General features: G+C 40.7%; 1 protein-coding gene across 1 annotated transcript in view; it reads right to left on the bottom strand.

Moving 5' to 3' along the window:
- cdk19 (cyclin dependent kinase 19) overlaps positions 1-13258 on the bottom strand; it is a 71117-nt gene extending 57859 nt beyond the window's left edge. The window contains exons 1-2 of the mRNA XM_080047687.1: positions 13126-13258; positions 10159-10234 (exon numbers count right to left, since the gene is read on the bottom strand). Coding sequence (XP_079903813.1) covers positions 10159-10234; positions 13126-13253 — 204 coding nt within the window. The 5' untranslated portion in view covers positions 13254-13258. The remainder of the gene's footprint in view (positions 1-10158; positions 10235-13125) is intronic.
- Between the last annotated feature and the right edge of the window lie 4107 nt (positions 13259-17365).

Genomic DNA, 17365 nt, shown 5'->3' with positions numbered 1-17365 from the left:
GTGAATATCTCCTCAAGATCCATTACCTGTCCTTATTGTGTGTGCACCGGAAAAAAAATCCAGTGTTAACACACAGCCTAGATTCTGTTACTTAACAAAGGAAATGATTAACTAGGTATGTTGCTATCTGCAGTCAGGTGGGCCCCTTTGTTTACATGCCTGTTTACAGAGCCTAGGCTGTGTATTAACACTGGATTTTTTTTTCAGCGAACACACAGTACCCATGCCTTTCATTTCCCTAACCCATATAGGGTGGTTTCAAATGTGGACATGGAAAAAAAAATAGTAAAAAAAGGACCCTAGCCATTTTATGCTGAAAAACCAAAAACCACGTTGCATCCGAGCCAACCTCTCTCCACCCCCTTCCTGCCCCCACTCCACCCGACTGCATGAGGCATGCCAGTAGCTGAACGCCACAGTGTGCTAAACCAAGCGAGCTGGTGGTTTGGGAGGCACAAAGACTCCTTTGTTCTGCTCGGCAAAGTCCAGGAGATTTTCTCAGCGAAAAAAACTAAACAATTTGTGGTTGTGTTAACGTTGAGGAGACAAGCTAGAGTCAGGCCTTGTTCTGCTGTGAAATAATGGTGGGAAGGACACAACCCTACCTGCCGGATCCATGTAGGTGTAGAATCCAGGTACACGGATGTCACCAAAAACATCCCTCTCTACCCTGATCATCTGCTGCACCTTTACTGCTCTGACAAGGAGAGGAGATGTAATGTCTTACATAAATAACACATACTCGCTGTGTCAGACTGAAATTAACAGCCAGCTTCCATTCTGAATTTGATGCCGGTGACACATTTAAAAAAAAGTTGGGACAGGGGCATTAAAAGATTGGGAAAGCTGTAGAATGTTAAAAAACACCTGTTTGGAACATTACTCACTTTTTATTAACATTTTAACTAGTAACAAGTAATATTGTCATGCATGGATATATATATGGCACCCCCTAAAGGTTCAGTCTTTACAAGCAATAATGGGGTGAGGCTTACCACTTTGTGAAGAACTGCAGAGGAAAACGGTCCAACAGTTTAAAAAACAACATTGCTGCAAATCATTGAAGGATTTCACCATCTACAATCCTTAATATAATTAAAAGATTTAGAGAATCCGGGGAAATCTCTGCACGTAAAGGGGCAAGGTCCAAAATTAAATTGTAATGCCCATGACCTCAGGTGGCACTGCATTAAAAACTGACATGATTTTATAAAGGATATCACTACATGGGCCATGGAACACTTCAGAAAACCATTGTCGGTAAACACAGTCCACAGTACATCCACAAATGCAAGATAAGACTCCACCATGCAAAGTGAAAGCCATATATCAACAACATCCACAAATGCTGCAGACTTCTCTGGGCCTGGGCTCATCTGAGATGGACTGACTCAAAGTGGAACAGTGTGCTGTGGTCTGACGAGTCTACATTTTACATAGTTTTTGTAAATCATGGACGTTGTGTCCTCCGGGCTCCAGAGGAAAAGGACCATCCAGATTGTTATCAATACAAAGTTGAAAAGCCATCGTTTGTGATGGTGTGGGGGTGGGTTATTGACCATAAAAAATAGATAAAAAATTGAAAATCAAAAAATCACAAAACAAATTCATATCACCACTGTAAAATCTTGATAAAATATGATTTGACTGGGAAAACATGATTAAGTTTGCAGACATTCTACTTGTATATACTTGTAATCTTTCATGGTATGGCTCCCCCACCGCTCAAGGAATTTGTTAAACAAAATATAAACTCTTCCACCAGAGCATCCACAAGAGGGAATTGTAAAATACCATATAGAAAAGTTATTTTGGGCAGTCAGCCTTTTCCTATCGAGCAGCACATACTTGGAATACCATACCCACAGAACTAAGGAACATTACATCACTCAAATCCTTCTCAAAATCTATAAAAAAATGGTTACTGACAAATCAAATATGCGTCCATAATAATCTGGGATAGTGTTTACGTGTCTTTGCGTTTACTAGTTGTGTTTGTGTCTGAGTTTATGCTCCTTGTCTGTATGCTCCTTGTTTGTGCTTATGTGTTTTGTCTGCATTCATGCCACTTGTATGCTCCTTGTCTGTGCTTTTTGTCTTTCTTTAAATGCTTATGTGTTTTAATCGTGCTATATGTTCATGCATTTTTATCTGTGTCTGTATGCTACTTGCTTCATGTTTTTCACAAACCACCAACCTGTTATGGGCTGGAAAAATGATTGTGTAATTTTACTTGTCTGAGCTTGTGTCAATTTGTGTTTGTGCTCATGTGTTGTATATTTGGGTTTTTGTTTCTTTTAAGTCATTAACCTGCCAGGGACTACAGGTGAAAATTAGCCTGCATGGCTAAATCTGGCACATTTACATGTTGAACTTTGGTGATCATGTTTATCAATGTGCGCTGTCCCTTCTAAATAAAGAAATAAAAAAATAAAAAAATCTAAACCATTGCATGGGTAACTTGCACATCTATGAAGGCATCATTAATGCTGAAAAGTATAGTAGGTATAGCTATAGGTATAGTGTGTTGGAGCTGCAGTGGCTCAGGAGATCGGGCATTGGTGGTAACGTGAAGGCAGTAGGTCCATTTCAGCTTATTTAAAGTTTGATTTATTTATTTTATGTAAAGAGGAGCAGTGGGTAAGGGCGTCGTCCCCCCCGGCCCAGGCCCTGCAGCAGACCCGGGTTCAAATCCCGCCCGGGTCAGTTCTCTGCATGTCTTCCCTCTCTGCCTCATTTCACCTCTGTCTCTACAAATCTATCTAATAAAGCTCAAAATTAAGATTTTTTTTATGGATTTTTACCGTAATGTGTAATCTCATTTTGTTAAAACAGATTTCATAATTTTTCTGTTGAAAAAGTATAGTTTAGGAACTGGTAACAAAGTCAAGGTATCGGTATCAGCCAGACCAATTTCTTGCTTTCAGCTTTTGTGTTAGGGTCAATGCTGTCTGTCTGTTTACCTGTACCTGCCTGTCTGTGTGCCTGTGACTTACTTATTAGCGGAAAAGCATGTTAATAACGCCATGACAAGAGTCAATAGAAAGAGACACTTGGGGGGCGCCTTTAGCTCAGTCGGTAAGGCGTCCCCCTCCCGGGCCGGGCCCAGCAGCAGACCCGGGTTCGATTCCCGCCCGCGGTCGTTCTCTGCATGTCACTCCCCTCTCTGCCCCATTTCACCTCTATCTCTCTGCACTATCAATAACGCATAAAAATGCCCAAAAAATATCTTAAAAAAAAAAAAAAGAAAGAGACACTTGCCATCTTAAAGCTTGAAGTCAAAATAAACTAACAGTGTCTCTTGAAAAAATGAACATCTCTGCTCATGGAACACAACACTGCATAGGAGCTCAGTCAAACTACAGGCCCATACCGTATAGGGGAAGGAAACTCCAAATGACAATGAGGCCTGCAGATGCTCAATGCAAACAGAAGCATGTGTGAGATTGTTCTGACACAGCGCAGAATAAATCCATGCTGCTGCAACAACAACAGCAGTCCTAAAGGGCCCTGGACTCACTTCCCTGTTCAGTAGAGAAGCTGCTATTAGGTGCAGAGGGACAGACAGCTGACCAGGAAGGCAACGACAGGCACAAAATGGCTGTCTGTTAGAGAGGAGAACAGGGAGAGGAAGAGGCCAACGGTCCTGGGAAATAGTCAAGTCGATAAGGAACTACACAACTGCATCTCAGTGTATCTCAGCTACAAACAAAAAGCATAAATCAACCAATATATACGTCAGGGGTGTCACCATCTCCATTGTGAGTCGGAATTGGATCGATCTCGACCTTCGAAAAAACACACAAAGCATGTTGTAGCTGCTGAGAGTAACCTCCTACCTTCAGCCAATAGGATCCTGCTGCAGCCAGAAATACACCATGGCACCTGCCCAAATACCAAACTTCAACCCTCTCCTGCTTTACTGAAATTAACATCAGCAGGTGTCTGCCGACTAGTACAGTCGTGGGACTGGGAAGCAGTTTCATTTAAACTGAAAACAAACTGATAAGAGTGATAAGATCTGTGGTAAAAAATAAAAAAAAATAGATAAAGAAGCTCAAGAATTAAAAAGATCAAGAATCAAATCAAATGGAGGAATTTGGAGAATGGTGACAGCCCTTTTTAAAACATATGATTATATCAACAACATATTACTAAAAGTTTTGTATTCTTACTTTTTCTCTCCAGCCCTCCATGCCCTCAAAGGTCAGGGGCCTGTTTCAGGTAGCTGGTTTTACATACATAGTTTAATCCTGCGCTGTGAGTTGGTCAACTCAGAGCGCAGGGTTGATTAACAACTCTGGGTTTTGGGTTTCAGAACAGTGGATCAGCGTTGGGTCAATCAACTCTGAGCGTGTTCACTCTGGGTTGATCGCGTGCGTAAAAGCCATCGTCAATGGATCGCTGATAACATGATTCACCATGGAAACAGGAGAAACAAATGATTGATCCTCCCACTTCTCCACTTCTCAAAAAAAAAAAAAAAACTTCTCCGATCCTCCCACTAGAGTTAGAAATATTAACGAATGAGTTTATGGTATGGAGAAGAATTAACGGGGACATTGTCTCATAACTCTGATCTAATCACCTCGGCAATTCAGAAAAAAACTGAGCAAACATTTTTTGTCAAGAGAATCATTTCGCTTCCGTATGAGAAGCAGTAGTCTATTTTTAAAAGTTACGTATATCAGCAGCAGCAAAAGTATTAAGCTGGCGCGGCACAGCATTGCTGACACTGTTTTACATTCGCTGTATAATATGCTGGCAAGCTATAGCCTAATACTGTGCAGTAAACAGACTGTCGCTTTTTTTAAATGGGGAGTGAAAGACATTAACGTCAGACACATTAGGTGACAGTTTCCATTGAAGAGCCTGGTTGATTTATTACCAGATCCATTCTCCTCACGTGATCAGTTTAAATTATTATATAATTTCTATATTCATATTAGGCTATTTAACGAGGCTTGTCTGTGACTTTGGGATCGCACAACTGAACAGTAACGATCGCGTGCAGCCGCAGCTTTACATTAATCCACCTGACAGAAATCTGTTCAGTGGCACAGACGTTAAAAAGTATACAATACAAATAGGTTTATTAATCTGAATGTAGAGCATGTCACGATGTGTAAGGTGGCCGCCTATATGAACGGACCGAGGGCTGAGAACAAGGCTACTGATCAGATAAACGATCGATCAAACGTAAAATCATCAGGAAATGATAAAAACATCCCGATGGAGATTTCTATGGAGTGATTTTGCTTCAAACTGTACAGGGACGCGTGCGACAGTGACGCTCTTTCTTCAGTCCAGGCCTTCAGGATGGATTTAGACACACGACTTACAGTGGAGGAAACAAGTATTTGATCCCTCACTGATTTTGTAAGTTTGCCCACTTACAATGAAATGAACGGTCTATCATTTTAATGCTAGGTTTATTTTAACAGTGATAGACAGAATATCAAAAGGAAAATCCAGAAAATCACATAAAAAAAAGATAGAAATTATTTTGCATTTCATTGAGTGAATTAAGTATTTGATCCCCTATCGAAACATTGCTTAGTACTTGGTGGAGAACCCCTTGTTGGCAAGTACAGAGGTCAGACGTGTCTTGTAGTTGATGACCAGGTTTGCACACATCTCAGGAGGATATTTGGACCACTCCTCTTTGCAGATCCTTTCCTAATCTTTAAGGTTTCGAGGCTGTCGCTTGAGCTTCAGTTCCCTCCACAGATCTATTGGATTAAGGTACGGAGACTGGCTGGGCCACTCCATGACCTTAATGTGCTTCTTCTTGAGCCACTCCTTTGTTGCCTTTGTTGTATTTTTAGGGTCATTGGAGTGCTGGAAGACCCATCCACGACGGACCTGGCTGAGAGAAAGAGGTTGTCACCCAGTATTTCATGGTACATGGCCCCATCCATAGTTCCCTCGATGCAGTGAAGTCCACCTGTCCCCTTAGAAGAGAAACACCCCCAAAGCATAATGCTTCAACCTCTATGCTTGACTGTGGGGATGGTGTTCTTGGGGTCATAGTCAGAATTCCTCTTCATTCAAGCATGGCGAGTCACTATGATACCAAAGAACTTGATTTTGTTCTCATTTGACCACATCACCTTCTCCCAAGCATTCTCTGAGTCGTTCAGGTGTTCATTGGCAAACTTCAGACGGTTCTGTACATGTCCCTTCTTGAGCAGAGGGACCTTACGGGCACTACAGGATTTCAATCCATTACGACATAGTGTGTTACCAATGGTTTTCTTGGTGACTGTGGTCCCAGCTGCCTTGGGATCATAAGCAAGCTCCTCCTGTGTAGATCTGGGCTGATCCCTCACCTTTCTCATGATCATTGATACCCCACAAGGTGAGATCTTGCATGGAGCCCCAGACCGAGGGAGATTGATGGTCATTTTGTGTTTCTTTCATTTTCGAATAATCGCACCAACAGTTGTCTCCTTCTCACCCAGCTTCTCGCCAATGGTCTTGTAGTCTATTCCGGCCTTGTGCAGGTCTACAATCTTGTCCCTGATGTCCTTAGACAGCTCTTTGGTCTTGCCCATGATGGAGTTTGATTTATTGACTCTGTGGACAGGTGTATTTTATACAGGTAACAAGTTGAGACAGGTGTGTTTTATACAGGAAACTAGTTGAGATTAGGAATACTTTTTTAAAGCACGAGGACTAATCTGTGGGAGCCAGAACTCAATGAAATGCTAAATAATTTATATATTTTTTATGCGAATTTCTGGATTTTCTTTTTGATATTCTGTCTATCACTGTTAAAATAAGCGTAGCTTTAAAATTATAGACCGCTCATTTCTTTTTAAGTGGGAAAACTTACAAAATCGGTGAGGGATCAAATATTTATTTCCTCCACTGTAAATCAGGCTACTGTGTTGGTCCAGTGTGGGTGTCGACAAAGAGTGCATTAACAATAGAAACACAGTGTCAAACCAATTGGACAGGTACTTGACAAAAAGTGATTTTGACAACAAGTGTTCTCCAGAATCACTGACTCCACCTTGATGCACATATTTGAAAAAGGCTTTTTTAATGAACCTCATTCTTTAAATCTGCTATAGAAATCCTAGGGAAAAATTATCTTTCTTAATTCAGAAACTAGGGCTGTCAAGCGATTAAAAATTAATCGCATACTTTTATGACACTTTTATACCTGTTTATAAACAGCTGTATAGCCTACTACAGTTTGTTTCTCTCTCTCTCTCTCTCTCTTGCTCTCCGTCTCTCAACTTCTGTCTCCTTCCCTCAGCCAGGTTTCTACATGAAATAAAATTAGGAACTAGCGCCGAATTTTCTCCAAAAAACAAGCAGACTAAATGACGACTTTCCCACAACAGACAGCGTTGCACTGCCACCGATGCGCATAGCCTATGCCATCGTCGTACTCATAGGCAAAAATATTGACACACACACACACACGCGGGGCGGGTGTCCGTTTATGCGGGAGACGAGACAGCTAGCAAACAAAATTGAGACACACGGAGGAAGATTGAGAGATACTGTTTTGAACCTACATTGTTGCACCCACTAAATCAATAATGCACAGACACTGCGGAGAATAAAGTAAGATGTCTTCCTATCTTCATGCTTATTTGCCCGATGCATCCCATAAATCGTCCATAGAGCCCTCGGCCCCTTTCCCCTGCTTCTCTCTTTACTTTTCTCCCTTTTACCTGTGCGGGCCGTGTCTGCAAGCTGCTACAGGTGCAGCTGCGAACCACTTTTGCACCGGGTCAAAGGGCATTATAGAAGTGCGAATAATCTGCGTTAATTTTTTTAATCGCGTAAATTTTTCTGTGATTAATTAAGCGAAATGAATGCGTTCATTTGACAGTCCTATCAGAAACGCATTGTTAGTTATCTGTACACACATAGGTACATAGCCAACAGGCAGGATTACAACTTATACTTGGACAAATATACTGTCAATAAATATTGTCCTGCTGCAAATTGACTGACTGCATGGTGAGCAATCCTTCCTGTTCATTCCCCTGGAGGCCCAACTCATTTGTTTAGTCAAATGTTACCGTCCAATAGCACACACCATTTAGGCTTGTCAAACAAATAAAAGAATTAAAAAGTAATATAAGCATTCCTCGGGACAAGGTGCTTTATCATTATGTGTAGGTGTCCATTGGAAAAAGCAGCATGTCCAAAAGCAATGTGTTGAGAGTTTAACGTGGTATATTAAGAGGATGATATAAAAGGTATGTGTTGAGTCAGTCTCAATCTTAACCACAATATCCATCTCCATCAAGACACTGCAGTGGCCAATCAAATAAAGTGTGTGCATTGAATTCTACTCTTTAATAGCTTTTGCCAAGAAATAGGTTCAGGAGATCATGTAGAATACAGTATGTTGCACATTGAAATCATAGTCACCAAAATGCTATTGAAAAAAAAACGTATTTTTTAAAGTTGTAAACTGGGTGTGGCAGGTTGCACAAGACCAATCCTCCCCTTTCAGACCAACACAAAGACACATGTCCACTGTCCAACCCATGTTACCAGTCTATGTGAATGGGAGGACAGGTGAGTAGGACACTGCCCTGCCTTACAGCTGTCACACACACTGCACTGCATAGGGGCTCAGGTCATACATGTTAATATCCTGCGCATTGCACAATATTGGCAAGTTCTAACTCAATGAGAGACCTGACTCGTCATAATTTAAAACATGTTCCATCCCGTGTGATTGCTTCTGTGGTTGTGTGTCACAGCGTATGGTGTTAAGCCAATAATGGGACCACTTTGCTTCAAAGTACAAACAGAGAACTAAATGAAATGATGCTACGTTAAAACAAGAACAACTTGAAAAACCTCAATGAAGGAATGCTGTTTCCCAGAGTTACCGTTTGTTACAAGTTATTTGTTGCACTTAAGTTGAGAGAATGGCAGCCTGCGGGTTTCTCTAAAGTACATTCATTGAGTGGTGGTTTAGTCTATACAAACATAGCAGCAGCACACTAAGAAGTCTAGTGTGGAGGGACAGGTGGCAGAGCATGCAGGCATAAACACACCTGATAGTCTGATATTGTGAAGCTATTTCATTGAGAAAGCTGTGTGCTGTGGGCTGGTAATGTCCCTTGGGCCTACAGCAGCCCTGCCTTCAATCCTTATCTATTCCTGACACACGTGACGTGATGCCGGAAGTTAAAGGAGTCTAGAAGAAAGTCTAGAAAAGAAAACCGGCCTATTCTGATAATGGTTCTCACTAGTTTAGCAGCTGCAGGAAACGGTGAGTTAGCATTAACACCACACCAACAACAAAGGCCCTGTAAAGAAAGCAAGAGCATTTTCCCACACCACGCTCCATTTGTGTGGACCAAGCTTGGCCATGGCCCATTAGAGAGGGCAGTCTATTTACACACATGACTGAAGTAACTCACACTTTCAAAGCGCTTCTCTATCTGTGTTGACGTTCTGTTTCAGGAAAGACCATAGAGAGACAAGAGGCAGGCAAGAACATTGGTTTTCTTTTTCAAGCTCTGGTAACTTTTGAGATTTTTGACTTCATTCATACTAGTATAAATAAAAGGTCCAAAATGTACATTTAGGTGTTTATTTGACTAAAGGCACACCAACACTAGGCAAAGTTGCCCTGTACCGTGCCCAAGCTTACTGAGGAAGTGTACCGTGCTTGAGTACAGAACGGAGCACTCAGGCGAACTAGACTTTAGGTGGCAAACGTACTTGGGCACGGTAGAGATAGGCTAGTGTGAGTGTGCCCTATACCTTGTCTGTTTGTGTCTGTATATTTCCCCTATATGACCATCTAAAATGGCCATTATCTCAACATTTGAACATTTGGTTTTGTTCAACAATCTAAACCAAAACTCTTAACTTCTAAAGCACTTACATCAACTTAACTTATCCATCGTCATTCTTAGCACTATTCTGAAGGTTATTACAGAAGGATTTGTTCATATGTTGTTAATGGTCTGATTTATGATACATTTTGTTCTTTAAAAAAAAGCCTAGACTCTGTAAACGGGCTGTGCTGGCGATGGATGGCCCCTTTTGTTTACATACCAGTAGGCAAAGTGCCATATATTTGGCACACTGTTCAACTTTTCTTCGAACAATGATTGAAGGCCTCAGAAACAATACCCAATAAGAAAGCACAGCTGTGAAACTTACAGCGATTTCTCTGCAGGCAGACATTGATATTCCAGTGCCTTCTATTTGTTTCAGTGCATACTCCTTCTCATCGTTTCTGTGGAGAGAAAAAGAAGAAAAAAAAGGGGACCAAGATTACTAGATGGCACAGATTGTTTGACCAATTGAACCTACAAGGAGGTTCCACCTCTGGGCAGCTGCTGTCCCCCCCCCCCCCCCCCCCATGTTTTACTCTCTTGGCATTAGGCAGGGCCGCTATTTGAAACCAGTTCATCAGTGAAACGCGAGTGCGAGGGCATGACAGGGCAGGGCACGTTCAGTGGACAAATATTGATTGATAAGCTAGTCACTCGACTAAATCACGACTGTTTGCTGTCTTGGCTCCAAAATGGTGGAACGAGCTCCCCATTAACATCAGATCAGCTGATAGTTTACACAGCTTCCATCGCAGCCTTAAAACACATCTGTTCAGACTGCATATCGACAAAAAATAATAATAATTGCACTTTTTATATCCATGTAGCATTTACATGGGGCACTTTGTAGTTTGGTTTATTTGAAGCTATAGTACTCACGGGATTCTTGTTGTTCTGAGTTTGTACTTTCATGGTTGAATGCACTTAATGGAAGTCACTTTGGATAAAAGCGTCAGCTAAATAAAATGTAATGTAATGTAAAAATGAGAGAGCTACCAGGAAACATACGGGTTTTCAAACAGTGTAATGACCGAGGTATGATGAACACAAACACAATCTGTGGACAGCCTCTAATACTAACTTCATTCAGTGAGCACAGATCAAACAGGTCCTCGTGGTGCTAAAATAAAACCCACTCCTGACTAATTTGCATTGGAGATGATCATGGATTAACAATCAGGCAATCATCTCCTATACTAATTGAGCTGCACAGATGCCCATAACAGCTAATAAAACATTTAATCTTTTTAGTCTGTTGAGCTAAATTAGCTAATATGATTTTTTTTCTTCAAACTAGGGCTGAAAAAGAGCCAATTCATTTGTCCACTTCAAAATGAAGGGTTAAAAGTGCTCCGAGGGACTTTCAGTTTGTTCCTGGCTGGGTGAGCGTACCTATGACAAAGGCATTGAGAAAAAACTATATAAAAATAGCATCCTTTGCACTGATGGTCTCGTTTTTTAAGTCTTTTAGAATGTCAGAAAATATTGAAATACGCCCATCATCATCTTCAGATCACCTTTGGTCGAGATGTATTTTTAAAGAACATCGCAAAGAGAGACACAAAAACAAACCAATGATTTCCATGTCACTGTGAATCCCATTCACTTCTCACCATGAAGAATAATGTTGAGTCTCTGGGGACCCTTAACTTTGCAACAGTGAAGGACAGGACTGCAGACAGACCAAAACAAACAAGAGCATAGTCGACGGGCAACAGGCCCCTGCTATTACATGTGCTGGGGCCAATCATGTCTCCCTTATAGGGTTTGGAACCCTGTGGTCTGCTGAAGCACTGGCTGGGACTGGCTCTTGGTGTGTGTGCTATGCTAAAGCTGGCACTGTAAAACCTATGCTTAAGAAAACCCACCAGAGACTAGCAGCACTGCAAACTGTCTGAGCACACCACAGTTTACTTTGGACCCGGACAGCCACAGACAGGCGACCTAATGTTTTGTGTAGTTATCATTATAGTACAACCATAGCAGGCCTGAGACGGCACATGGACCAGGGGTAGAAGTTAGGACAAAATTGAAAGAGACAGAGCTAAATATTATCAGATAAATTCAAGGGGATTATTGCTGTCGGAGCCAGTGGTTCATTCTGCAGCACAAACGTGGCTTTTTTATGTAATTGTATTCCAAAGATATCAAGAAAACAAATTAGAAATAAAACAACTGGGGCACCCTTAGCTCAGTTGGTAGGGCGTCCCCCCCGGACCGGGCCCAGCAGCAGACCCGGGACAGCAGTGAATGGAGCATTATTTGGTGAAGATGTATCACATCTGGCCCAAAGCCCATCCCTGTAATCAATGATGCCATACTGGCTCCATACAGGTAAATATTGGAGCAGTGCATCCCTACTTCAGATTCATTACATATTATTTATTTGTTTCTACCAGCAGCCAAACCAAATAACCAAATAGAAGAATTGGCTGATTACACACACAGACATTTGCGTGTGAGATAAAATATAGGCCTAGCAACTTTTCCTGCACTGGCCCCTTGATAAGAGCACATTTTGTTTTACAAGGCTACTGAATAGCCTATACTTCTTCCACTACTGCTTAAGCATTAGTGCATGTTTGAACCTACATTGCAAACGCGCTACATAGGCCTACTATGACTTTAATAGCATACTTTTAATATCAGATAGGCCTACTTTTGTACTTTTACTCAAGTGGTAGGTTATTGTAAAAGTGGACTTGTAACAAGAGTAATATTAGCCTACTTAAGGTATGCTATCTCTACTTTCACTCAAATGGTTTTCAGGTAGGCTGCTCTTTAGACTAGCCTAAACCACTGATTATAGCACATAGATTAGGCTTATATTCAACTGTTGGTATATAAAAGAAAAAAGTTTGCCAGTGCACAGTGTCGGGTTAGGGTTAAACTTTGGGGGAGCAGCTTGGCCGCCAAAAGACACCGAAATGTCACTATCGCGTTGAATGACGACAGCAGCGTCCTACGGCACGTTTATTACACTGAGAGCAGGCTGTCTCCGATGACAACGAAAAGACGAGAGATACTTGTCGAAATGTAAAACGCAAAGCTGCTTGACTGTGTTGTTTAGAGCAGAGAGGGGGAGAGGAGCAGGGGGAGGATGAAAGGGAAAGGGGGGCGTTGGTGAGTGAGTGCGTTCCATGAAAACAAAAACACAGAGACACGGGTTATCGCTACGAGGAGGTTCAAACCTCACGCCCCGTTCAGCACACAACGGAGGTGTGTGTTGAGTAAATGCATCGTGCAGTCAGGTTTATATCAGCACAAACATGTAGGTTCACGGTTATCTTACCCGTCTTTGCGCTTAGCTTTATAAACGTGCCCGTAGGTGCCTCGACCCACTTTGCAACCTTCATATTCGAACAGATCTTCTACCTTCTCTCTCTCGGCCGCCAGCTTTGTTTTGAAGTCGTAATCCATTTCAACCCATAAATACGTCTTAATTTACAATAAAATAAAATATTAATTATTACATGCATTAATTAAATAATCTGGTCGTTTTATTCCCCCACCATTTCCTTGTTTGGGATTTTGGTCTGCTCCGCTTAATGTTCACTGGCTCGTTGACGTTTCTAATTGGCGCGCAGGGCTCGCTGGGTAAGGTAGTCCTTCTGAGCAGGCGCCACGGCTCGCCAGGTCGGAAGCGGAGACGTAAGGAAACTACAACCCGCGTTTCTCGCTGCGGTTTGTTGCAGTTCGCGTGCCCATGAACGCTCTTCAAACATGCAGACATTGGTGCTTTGGATTTCAAGGTGTATAAGCAGAGCTGCTTGTTCAAAGTAGCCTACATCAAAATAGTCTTTATGGTAGCCCCATTACAGAATGCCTATTCAGGCCTATACATTTTAATTATCCCTGAACTGTCAAAAAGCGATCATTTCATCGCATAGCCTATAGGCTACGAGTTATTAAAAAGTTCATGCAAAAAATAAGCCTACATTAGATGTTTTCAGGAAAAATATAAATTAAGGTTTCTCTGTCAAATAGGCCTACTATCATTGTCAGATAAGGTGTCAAATCAGTAGGGCAGCCCGGGGTTGGTTGGCACAAGGGTTTGGTTGGCACACACCTATTTTCTTGTCTTTGGAAGGTCACAGAAACAAAAATGTGACATCAAAATGTCTGCTTTCTTTACTTGTACTCGTCTACTATGTTAAAACATGTGAAAGTCACCAACTTTTTTGTTGAGGGTAATATTTCCTTTTTATGGTAGCAAAAGTAAAAAAGTGGTCTTTTGACTAAACATATAATAAAACTGTGAAAATAGAGATATTGTAAATTATAACTAGTTTATAAACATAGGAATCAGCTACATTTGTATCTAAGATTTCATAGTCTGTGATGAGGAATGCTAGTTGGCTTACACAATTTCATCTCAAATTTGGTTAAAATGTGAGCGGGGTTGGTTGGCACACCGATTTGGGGGTTGACAAATGACACATGACAAAAACTGTTAAAAAATAGCCATGTCGGCTATTTGATATGAAGATCTATTTGTTTCCTTATGTATGTATAGGTCTATGTGTCTGTCTGTGTGTGTGTTTTTGTTAATGTGTTTCGGGGGTACTATGGTTTTTGTGGTTAGTGTCCCTTTAAAAATATGGTGACCCCTGACCTCATACAAAATAGTTCTTTCTGTTCTTTCATCGTGAGGTAAAAGTAGGCCTTAGTTAGGTTAGGTTAAACTTTATTGTCCCCGTGGGGAAATTTGTCTTTTAGTTTTAAAACCTTCATGTTATTTTTATTACTAGGCCTATATATGGAGTTTTCTTGTTATTCCCATACCCTATAAGGATACAATTGAAACTTGAAATGTAATCGTATTTCATAATATTGAATTATATTTGTTAATAAAGGCTAATCAAGTTAATATTTTCAAGCTTGACCGCTAGCAGTTGCTTACTTTACCTTTCACACACACACACAGCACTTATAGTAGGTATATTATTGTATTTTGTTAATAAATAGACTTCTGACACATTAGGGTAAACAAACGAAACGATAGTCCTACTGATATGTTGCTTCAAATTGTTGTTTGGTTCTAAAATATGGGCTGATAATCTATTAAATGTTCATTTACTGTTTATTGGTTAAATTAAATGATCAAACTTTTAATTTGGTTGTTTAATTTTTTTTAACTGTCACATTTTAACAGTGTACCAACCAACCCCCTAACGTGTGCCAACCAACCCCACGATGGGGCTGGTTGGCACCGTTGGCACACATGCGCAACATTGCTTTAATCATCATACCATCTTATTTTGCAAAATATGTGGGAACAATTAAAACATAATCATGTATAGCTGAGACTTAAACCTTTCATATTCTGCTGGTTAGAATATTGAAATAAAAATGATGCCAGAGAAATACAGCAGTGAGTAAAAAGTGTGCCAACCAACCTAGGGCTCCCCTATGCTACACAAAAAGGTTCAATCCCATTCGAAAACTTCATTTAAAGGTGAAGTAAGCGATTTTTATTTATGTTAATATAAGTGTTAAATCGCTCTTTATTTATACAGTGATCACTTACATAGTGTGTGCGTTTCATAAAGCCGATCTCTCAGTCACCCGCTCTGCATGTAATCGGCAAATAAAATTTTCGGGATCCCAAAACTGATATCCAATCAGAAAAGAACGCTACACACTGGCACCCGTCTAACTGCCGGTGCACGTGCAGAGCGACAGATGGGTGAATGTTTATGCTGATGGTTTTTATCATGTTTTATCACTCTTAATTATCAGAGATGATGCTTGATAACTCGCTGCTTGAAGACCGCAGTGCATAAAAGCTGGAGTGGAGAATTTGGTGAGAAAATAGCAGTTGGCATAGAGATTTATTAATAATAATAATAATAAATTGAATTTATATAGCGCCTTTCAAGGAACCCAAGGTCGCTTCACAAAAAGGGGGAAGTAAGAGTGTGTATGTGAAAGTGAGTCAGTGTAAATGCATAGGGCACTAGGGTAGTGTGTTTGTGCACAGGAAGGGGGGGGGGGCAGGTTAGAGGCCATAGGCCTCTGAGAAGAGGTGTGCCTTCAGGAGCTTCTTGAAGGACTCCACTGAAGTGGCACAGCGTATATGGAGGGGAGCAGATTCCACAGAGTCCAAATACCTCAACCGCTCCACTTATTCTCTTTGGTCCCTCCCTGACACGCTCCACACCAACAACGTCGGTGCCAAAGTGAATGGACTGTCACAACAGCCAATATTTTTTTTTTAGAATCGGAGCCTCGCTCTGTTTGGTCAAAGTGTACCGCTCATGTTAATTTTGACCAATCAGAAATCACATACCCCAGCTTTAATGTGGTGACGTGGGGGGACGAGGGAGGGGACTGCTAACTGCAGTCAGTGACAGGAAGTTAGCTAAACTGACCATTCCGCTTACTGAACCTTTAATGGTTGTTATTATTATGAGGCCTATTGTTATTATTATTATTTTAATGGACATTTATAAAGCAGAATGTAACATTTTATATGTTTGCTAAATTGAATTAGGCCTATTTAAGATAAGATAAGATACAACTTTATTAATCCACCGTAGGAGAAATGTGTTTGTTGCAAAACAGGCCAGCAGCAGTGGAAAGGCACAGGATAAAAATGACGATGCAATAAATACAATAAATACAAAGTGCTAATGCATAAGTAGACGCTATAGTTAAAGTAAGGACAAAACAAGACAAACAGAACCAACATCATGATGATGGGTGATGCATGGATGATGGGTGATGCATATACACACATACACGTACCTAAACACACACACATGTATATGCAAACACATAGACATACACACACAAAACATCAGGCACTGTTGAACAGCCTAATGGCTGCTGGCACAAATGAGCACCTGAAGCGCTACTTATTGACTAATACAAAGTTATAGCTATATAATGCTAATAGGCTATTGCAATCGCATTATATTTTCAACAACTGCACTTGGCCAAAAGGGCTCATTTTCTAACAGTGATGTCTGTTTTATTTAGGCCTAATATGATTTTCAAATAGGCCTATCATTCATTCTGTTTATTGGATATATATCAGAATGGAGTAACATAGTTTAAAGCTCTGGGCGGCCTTGCTTCTTATATTTCTGACATACTGTCTTGGTACACACCTTCCAGACAATTAAGATCCACTAATGGAGCCCTGCTTATCGCGAGGTCGCGATTAGTGAGAAAGTTTGATCGGGCGTTTTATATTAGAGCCCCGGCACTCTGAAACTGTGAAGACGACCATTACTTTCTTTAAATCACTTTTTAAAACTTTTTTTATTTGTGAAAGCGTTTGGAAATGTTTGACTTTAGGTTACATTGAGCCGACTCTTTATTTACCTATGCTATTTCCGATCTTATCTTATATTCACTATTTTCGGTGCTTTCATTTATTCAGTTTTTATATATTTTTTTTTATCTCTGTTCTTTCTTATGGTATAGCCTACTAATGTTCATGTCCTTAGGTCTTTATTTTTCTTAAGCACTTTGTTATAGTGTTAATAAAGGTGCTATAAATGAATAAATGTTAATAATGTAAA

Source organism: Ammodytes marinus (genome assembly GCF_949987685.1).
Source record: "Ammodytes marinus genome assembly, chromosome: 19".
NCBI lineage: Eukaryota > Metazoa > Chordata > Actinopteri > Uranoscopiformes > Ammodytidae > Ammodytes > Ammodytes marinus.
Note: the sequence above shows the minus strand (reverse complement) of the source record. Positions and strands in the feature narration are given on the sequence as shown.